General features: G+C 34.0%; 1 protein-coding gene across 1 annotated transcript; it reads right to left on the bottom strand.

Annotated features, from left to right (window-relative positions):
* Positions 1–300: 300 nt before the first annotated feature.
* eif1axa (eukaryotic translation initiation factor 1A X-linked a) lies at positions 301–8942 on the bottom strand. Its single transcript, XM_082171656.1, has 7 exons — positions 8787–8942; positions 7135–7218; positions 5264–5367; positions 4856–4906; positions 4667–4748; positions 4355–4446; positions 301–671 (listed from the first exon to the last, which is right to left on the bottom strand). The coding sequence occupies exons 1-7, from the start codon at positions 8800–8802 to the stop codon at positions 666–668; spliced, it is 435 nt and encodes a 144-aa protein (XP_082027782.1). The 5' UTR covers positions 8803–8942; the 3' UTR covers positions 301–665.
* Between the last annotated feature and the right edge of the window lie 8 nt (positions 8943–8950).

Here is an 8950-nt window from a genome sequence, read left to right as displayed (position 1 = left end):
CTAGGTGTTATCTAAGTTTATGGCTAAAGGGTTTGTATTCAATTCAATATCATCATGATAGTTTCCGCATTTACTGCCAAATAGTGGTCAAATTATGTTACTGCTGCTTGTACTGCATACAAACTGACAGTGGAAAAACAACAACAAAAAAATTTAAATATATATTTTTTATTTTTTAGGCATAGCAGAAATGCATGCAAATGCCATGGGGAAGAGACAGTGCATATGGAGAAAATAAAAATACAGAAAAAAACAAAGCAAATATACAATATAAGAAATAAAGTTCAGTCCAAACAGATAAAAGGCTCGACTTTTTATTGTAGATTCTGGATTTACTTGCATTTTAAATTCCACCACATACAGTGGAATACAATATAAATACTTTAAAACCATAACAAAAATATGCAGTCTAAGTTTTGTTGTTGTCATTAAATGTGAATGAAAGAGTTATGTGACTGTCAGAATGCTTGGAGTAGACTGGTAGTCAGATTACGTGTTAAAGAGAGAGAAACAGATAGAGTTAAGCAATAAGCCTCCGAGTGTTTCTCTGAGGGAGGTTGCAGTAGGATATAGGGCATCAATTACGCCCAAGTTGCAATTTTTCCCCAACAAGGAAGCGTTTTCTCTTCTCAGTGTAAACAGTACAGCCCACCAGCAGTCGTGACTCAGATCTGTGTAAGAGGGCAGAAACAAACACATTAAGGTATAGGTTTCCCCAAACACTTCAGTATGATGTTCTAACCTTAAAAGATGTGATTTAGGCTGTTGTATGCAGATAAACAGCCTAAAGGGATCCACTACAGCACTAAACAGTTTACATTCTGTTTGCTTAGTTACTGTTTGTATTTAAAGGGTTAGTTCACCCAAATATAAAAAGTCTGTCATTAATTACTCACTCTCATGTCGTTCCAAACCTGTAAGACCTTCGTTCATCTTCGGAACACAAATGAAGAAAACAAATATCAAAAATATCTTCATTTGTGTTCCGAAGATGAACGAAGGTCTTACAGGTTTGGAACAACATGAGGTGGAATAATTAATGACAGAATTTTCATTTTTGGGTGAACTAACCCTTTAATAGATGAATGACAGAACATAATATGCTTGTAATATGCTTCTATACTACTGTTAAAACATTTTGGGTTAAAACAACCTAAAGGATAATGCAAATGTAATGATGCAATAATGCAACCATTATTGCATGGTATTCCAGTTTGCAAACTTGAAACTCTTGAATTGAGTTTTTCAGATCATATGCCTATTATGTTCACTTGCTCTCTTCCAAATGGTAAAACTATGAAATCTAAGAGGTTATTACAGCAAACTCGGCTTTTTAATCCTTCATCTAATGATGATTTTGCTGTTTATTTTAAGGAGGCTTGTTTGATGTACAACCTTGATTCCTCCTTAAATAATTCAAATGTAGATGAACATCTTTCATTGTTTAATTCCATTTCAAATGATATTTTAAATTCTGTGGCTCCTGTCCGAGAAAAACGACTAAAATCTAAACCTGAACCCTGGTTAAACAGTACCACACAAGAACATAGACGAGTTTGTCGTAGAGCCGAACGGAAGTGGAAAAAAGATAAACTACAAGTATCTTTTGAAATTTTACGTGAATCATTAATTGGGTATCAAAAATCAGTTAAACTGGCAAAATCTCAGTATTTTTCAGATATCATTGCAAAAAATTGTCATAAACCTAAAATTCTTTTTACCATTTTAAACTCTGTTTTAAATCCAAATAGTGCTGTTTCTTTGAATGCCTCAGCTGCAGTATGTGAAGATTTTCTAAGGTTTTTCACAGATAAAATAGTTGACATAAGACAGTGTATAGTATCTTCAAATTATGACCTATCTGTCCCGCATCTCTGCACTCCAATTTGTAATGAATTCCAGACAATCTCTTTAAGTTCCTTTCAAGACATAATTAAGCATTTGAAACCCACTACATGCCCGCTTGATATTGTTCCTACTCGGTTCTTTCTTGAGGTCTTTGATGTTGTCGGACCAAGTGTTTTAGCTATAATAAATAAGTCACTTCTTACAGCAACCGTTCCAAGATATTTTAAACACGCAATTGTTAAACCACTGCTTAAAAAACCTAATCTCGACCCGGCCGTCTTATCAGGTTATAGACCGATCTCAAATTTGGCTTTCATTTCTAAAGCCTTAGAAAAGGTTGTTTTAGTACAATTACAGAGCTTCTTAGAATCAAACAATATATTTGAAAAATTTCAATCTGGTTTCAGGAAGCATCATAGTACGGAGTCTGCACTTTTAAAAGTTTTAAATGATATTTTATTAACTGTAGACTCAGGGGACTCAATGATACTTCTACTTTTAGATTTAAGCGCTGCTTTCGATACCGTCGATCACAAAATTCTTATATCGCGCCTAGAAAAATATGTGGGTATTGAAGGTCGCGCTCTGGACTGGTTCAAATCATATCTCGAAGATAGGACTTTTTCTGTTTGTCTTGATGGTTTTTCTTCATCCAGCTGCGCCCTGATGTTTGGAGTTCCTCAGGGCTCCATTTTGGCTCCTGTTTTGTTCTCATTATATATGCTTCCTTTGGGGTCTATCTTTACCAAGCACAAGCTGTCATTTCATTTGTATGCTGATGACACCCAAATTTATTTGCCCCTGAAGCACAACGACAAAACAGCTTTGAGATCCTTAGCTGCATGTCTGGCTGATATTAAGTCTTGGCTTTCTTCAAATTTTTTGCACCTTAATGAGAGCAAAACAGAGGTTATGGTTTTTGAGCCTTCAGGCACCTTTAATTATGATTTGGGAGACTTAGTTTGTTATGAAAGACCCTCCACAAAAAATTTGGGTGTCATTTTTGAATCCTCACTCAAATTTGACAAACAGATAAACTCTGTAGTTAGATCTTGTTTTTTCCAACTACGATTGTTATCTAAAACCAAGAGTTTTTTAACCTTTTCTGAGTTTGAGAGAGTGATCCATGCATTTGTGTCATCTCGGCTGGATTATTGTAATTCTCTCTATGTTGGAATTAGTCAATCTAATATAAATCGACTTCAGATGGTTCAGAACGCAGCTGCCAGACTTTTGACTGGTACTCGCAAGTTCGAACATATTACCCCTGTACTGCGCTCTTTGCACTGGTTGCCGGTCCACTACAGAATTGATTTTAAAATTTTACTTTTTGTTTTTAAAGCTTTGAATGGTTCAGCCCCTACTTATCTTTGCGACCTTGTGAACCCAAAAACCTCTGTTAGATCTCTGAGATCATCTGAACAAAAATTACTGATGGTCCCTAGATCTAGATTAAAGCTGCGAGGTGACCGGGCTTTTTCTGTTGTTGGGCCAAAGTTGTGGAACAGTCTCCCGGTCTCCCTCAGATCAGTTTCATCAGAAGCTGAATTTAAATCTAAGCTAAAAACATACCTTTTTTCTCAGGCATATAATTGTTCCTAGACTTTTTAGACCATTTATCAGTGTTCTGATTTACTCATTCTCTCTTTTTTTTGCATTGCGGTCTTTATTATATTTATGTATGTATGTATGTATGTATGTGTTATGCATGTTTTTGTGTATAGGTGTGTACTGTGTGTATATGCGCATGTATGTATATTTGTGCATGTGTACATGTATATGTGTATATATGCATATGTGTATATCACTTATTTTATACCTTTTTAGTATGATATTGTACAGCACAGTGGTCAACTATTGTTGTTTTTACTGTGCTTTATAAATACATTTTGATTTGATTTGATTTAAAGATTTAAGGTTTCTGAAAGATGTCTCGTTTGCTCACAAAGGCTACATTTATTTGACTAAAAATACATTAAAACAGTAAAACTGTGAAATAATACTACAACTTAAAATAACTTTTATATTTTAATATATTTAAAGTGCATTTAATTCCTTTGGTGGCAAAGCTGAATTTTCAGCATCATTACTCCAGTCTTCAGTGTCACATGATCCTACAGAAATCATTCTAATATGCTGATTTGGTGCTCAAGAAACATTTGTTATAAATGATGAAAACTGCTAAATATTTTTGTAGAAAATTTGGATTGTTTATCTAGATTCTAGAAAGTTCAGAAGAACAGTACTACAATTTGAACTTTATTTGAACTATAAATATTTCTACTGTTACTTCAAATTAATGTGTCTTTTCTGAATAAAAGTATTGGTTTCTTTTGAGAAAAAAAAAATGCTGACCCAACTTTTGAACAGAAATGTATCCAAGTTGTATACAGTGGACATACACTAATACAGACAACAGAAACTAATTCCAGCACTTTGATATTTATAACAAATAGGACACTGTTGCTCCTGTCATGATTAAAAAAAAAAGGATTTGTGTACTTACGTCATCAATTTCCTCATCGTCATTACCGATATCATCAAACAGAATCTCATCATCATCTCCAGGTCCAAATGTGTCCGTTTCATTGATTTTAGCTGCAGGAAAGACACAAGAGATCAGCCAAAAGTCTTGTACTTAAGAACATACTATCATCCTTGAGGATATAAAACGTGTGCTATGTGAGCTTTACTTGTGTATACTACATCATCTGAAACTTTTAATCGTGGTGGGTAATTTGTTTTAGTACCATGACATTTCCATTAAAACTACTGAACAGTAAAAAAAAAAAAAGATTAATTCCAGTTTGAGACTTACCATGTTCTGGAAGTTCTCCGTAGGCTTTAAGACTGCGAGCCTCATCTGCATTGTACTTTAAAATTACATCTGCTTTGTTGTCCTGTGAAAAACATGCAAAAATAAAAAAATGACATAGACAAATAATAATATAATAAAATGTCTATTAAATAAAAATTACAGGGGGGGGGGGGGGGGGACAACACCTACCTGGTAATCTCTAAGACCAACAAGGATTATGTCAGATGCATTGATCCAAACCTAAAGGAGATAAGACAATGTGTTTAATACTCGGGCTAGAAAAAAAGTCTAATGATCACCATAAAAAAAAAAAGTTGGGTAAGCAGTGTCCTTTTAAGTCGTCTTCTATGCATGCAGAAATAAGAGGTGAAATTAAACTTAAATTATATGAAAGCATCTATAACATCCAGCCACAAAAAAAAGACAGTCATTCAGATTCATAAGCCTACAGAAAATCCACAGATTTGATTTTTATATTTGTGTACATTTATTATGTGTGAACAGCATTTGTATTGAAACATGCTGAACCAAAATTTCCTTATCGGGACAATAAAAGCCAATACAAAGAAGAGACTGTCGTCATTAACATTATCATACCTTTTTCCGGAGCTTTCCTCGGATGTGGCAAAGCCGCTTGACCCCATCAAAGCACATGGCCTCTAGCCGCCCATTTCCCAGCATCTTTATCACCTGGGCATATTCTAGCACAAGACATTGGGAGATTTTATATAACAGAAGATCATCTTGGGTTTGGTTTTGGCTCAACTTCATACCATTCAAAAGTTTGGGTCGGTAAGACTTTTTTTGAAAGAATTGATTCAAAAAAAGAAAAAGAAAAAAAGTATACAAAAGCAGTAATATTGTGAAATATTACCAACATTTTCTATTTTAATATATTTTAAAATATAATTTTCAGCAGCCATTACTCCAGTCTTCAGTGTCACATGGTCCACCTTTTCTTATTATTATCAATGTTGAAAACTGTGATAATTTAATTTTTTCAGGATTCATTGATGGATAGAGTTTAAAAGAACAGCATTTATTTAAAATGGTGAAGAAATTTATAATCTATAATTTAAATGTAAATTTATTTTTTATTTTAAAAACACTGTTCGTATAGATTCTGTCAAATGAAATTCCAGGACGTAAGGACTATTCAAGCACTACTTTTTTGGGTTTTCAAGGGCTACAATCAGCTCTTATCAAACAATATATTTATACATTTTTAAGGATTTTTTTTTAAACTCAAATTACAGATATAAAGTATCCAAAATATAACATACATCTTATTTAATAATGTATATTGTTGTGGCATACAAATACAAATATATTATAATGGCTATTATTGTTCCATAAATCATGTTTTATATTAGAATGTTGGTGTACTTCGTATTGAGAGTCTATATGTTGATAATAGAGATTATTCATAGTTAAGCCAGTAGGTGGCGGCAAGGGACTGACTTTAAGAGTGAGAGTAGACCTTCATTAAAAAACGCTGATTCATTCTGGAAAGAAACAAGGTTGTAAACAAGGAAATTATTTTAACTTTGAACATCATCTTATAATAAATTAAACACTAATTTAACATACATTGTATTTCAATAATTCAAACACTTTTCAACAACCTCTTCATAAATATGGCTGTTTTTAAGGGTTTTCCAGGACTTGAATTTCAAAAAGTCAAATTCAACTAGTTCAAGCACCTTGTACAATCCCTGTAAAAAGATTTGCAGTGGTTCTCAATTCTGGTCCTAGCACCCTACTGCTATGCAGATGTTGTATGTCTCTTACCTAACACCTGATTCAGACCATAAGCTTGTTAGGAGAGATATCTATAAACCGAAATTAAACTACATCTACACTGATCAAATCCAGTCCTGGAGGGCCATTGATAAACACTAATCCACCAAAACATGAGGGCCATTGCATTTTAGACCAAACATGGAAAGGTGATTGAGTGCAACCCTAACACACGTGAATAGTGGGATATCTTGCTAAAATAATTATCGTGCCATAAGAATAGCGTGAGAACTTTATGTCTGGTCCGCTGTCATCATCTCAGTGATCTTTTATTATGTTTTAAACATGTGCAGTAAGATGAATTAGGCGTTTTCCGATGTTTTACTGTGAACGAGAAACTTTTGGAAAATGCTTGAAAATGCTAATGCGAGTGGACGAGAGTGTTTGAAATGAAAATGCAGTTTTTCAAATGTATCTGGTTTAATATAGACATAGCCAGACTGTCACAGATCTGGAATTGAGAACCACTGATCCTTACTAAATCAAAGTGTTAATTTCTTTAAAAAAAAAAAAAAATACATAAAAGTCTTACTAACCTCAAACTCTTAAAGTAAAAAAAAAAAAAAAAAGGAACACAAAATTATGCCGTGAAAATATATTTGCATATATACAGAGGGCATAACTATTAGTGGATTTGAACGCTATCCCCCATGTTGATATTTACTTACCCTGGCCATCCTCCTTGAAAACCAGTTCTCTCTTCTCTGACTCGTTCTCATTCTTACCACGCCGCCGATTCTTACCTCCTTTACCTGAAGAAAAGAAGAATCTCAATTATATTGTTTGTAAAAAGCAGATATTCCAGAGTTCCTTCTCTCATCCGGGTTATCACATTTTCCAAAATCTAAAACGTTTGAATAAAACCAAAACCAACAGACACCTGTACAGTTATTTACATTCATGTGTGGCATACTGTGCATGTTCTAAATAGCTTTTTTCTTGCCATTATTATATTAACATTCACAATGTGTTGTACTCACAGTAACTGTTGTGGTTAATTTTCTCTCTGAATATTCACATTATAAAGCCTACTGTATTCTGCATTTTTGATACATGAACGATACATGCCTTCTGCCCTCTGAATGATCATTTATAAATAAATAAAAATGTAAGTAAAAGGCCTATTAGTATAAAAATGTTCACCTTCAGATCGTGGTACATTAATGATTTAACGTAAGAATAACGTTTATATTGTTATGAACATTTAATGGACTGAAGCAACTTGTGTTTACTTGCTTAAACATTATATTTTCTAGATTATGATTTCCCTTGATTAATCATTTTACATCATATTGCAATACAGTGATCTCAGCCATCATTGTATTACATTGTATTATTTATTTTTGCCCCCAACAAATAATCTACAGAGCTTTGATCATAAAACTGAACATTTAAATACCCTCTTACTAAGATATATTATTGGGAAACATAGAGTGACAACTGATATGTATATGCATTTTATCTTAGTCTGGTATTACATTACAAGCTGTCAGAATTTCATCTTCATTCTTTTCGGCCATATAAATAACAACAACTACACTCAATTGCATATTTTTGCTAGGTATGGGACTCCTCAAGTGTGAAAGTTCCATATTCTCACTATATCATACTATATGAGCCATAAAAGCCTGATGTATCAAATGTAATACAAACCATAAAACACATATGGGAAACATTTTTAGATTTTTTAGCAAATATTTTGTCCAAATGTTCAATTAACGGTTCCATTTGAAAGAAAAATATATATATCTGGCATACGTCAGGCTTTACAAGGTAAATTCACTTGTTACGCAGGATAAAAACGACTTGTTTGGGTCGATTTATTTTCAACGAATCAGTTAAGTTAAGTTAATGTCTCAATTATTCAGTCATTACACAAGGCAATACACACAAAAGACACACCGAATTTTAACTCCCTGAAAAATTATTACACCCTCGTTGAGGCCGCTAACTGGTTGCCTAATCCTAACCACCACACCTAATCCTAAACCTGAAGAATCAGTGGGTAATAATAATCTAGCAGGGGTCAGAACTCGGCACAACACCGGCGTAATGACGCAACTCGCAGAAAGGGTAATTTAACTGAACCAATCTTTCAAAAGAGACAAACTGTCCGGTTAAACTCGTGTGTGTCAGTATCTTAATACTAGCGCTCAACCAGCGACTAGCTGCTACCATTAGACAAGCAGCAACTAGCTTAGCGCATGGCTCATATGGTCACGTTGCTCGCCAAAGGCCGGGTGGTTAGCTCGAGAGCTAGGCTAAATTCAATTCCATTAACAGCTGTTTGTCACAATTAAGGGTGTTCTGTTTTCCTTACCTTTATTCTTTGGCATGTTCGGATTACAAAGACTGCGGTCTTTGTTCAATGATGTCGCTGAATAAATAAATGTTAAATTTCGAGGACGTCAAAAAATCTCCCTCTGTCTTTCTGAAGACTTCCGCTCAAAGCCATCTACGACTGCGCAAAGCACGACTTTCCAA

The sequence above is a fragment of the Leuciscus leuciscus genome, assembly GCF_965113295.1.
Source record: "Leuciscus leuciscus genome assembly, chromosome: 5".
Taxonomy (NCBI): domain Eukaryota; kingdom Metazoa; phylum Chordata; class Actinopteri; order Cypriniformes; family Leuciscidae; genus Leuciscus; species Leuciscus leuciscus.
This window is presented reverse-complemented; position numbering and strand designations above follow the sequence as displayed.

Bases quoted from the DNA above. Each gene is read 5' to 3' on its own strand.
- eif1axa (XM_082171656.1), bottom strand. The intron at 5,368-7,134 runs GTAAGTAAATAT...GTCTTGTGCTAG, and splicing joins TTTCAAGGAGGATGGCCAGG to AATATGCCCAGGTGATAAAG. The intron at 4,749-4,855 runs GTAGGTGTTGTC...TGTTTTTCACAG, and splicing joins TTGGTCTTAGAGATTACCAG to GACAACAAAGCAGATGTAAT.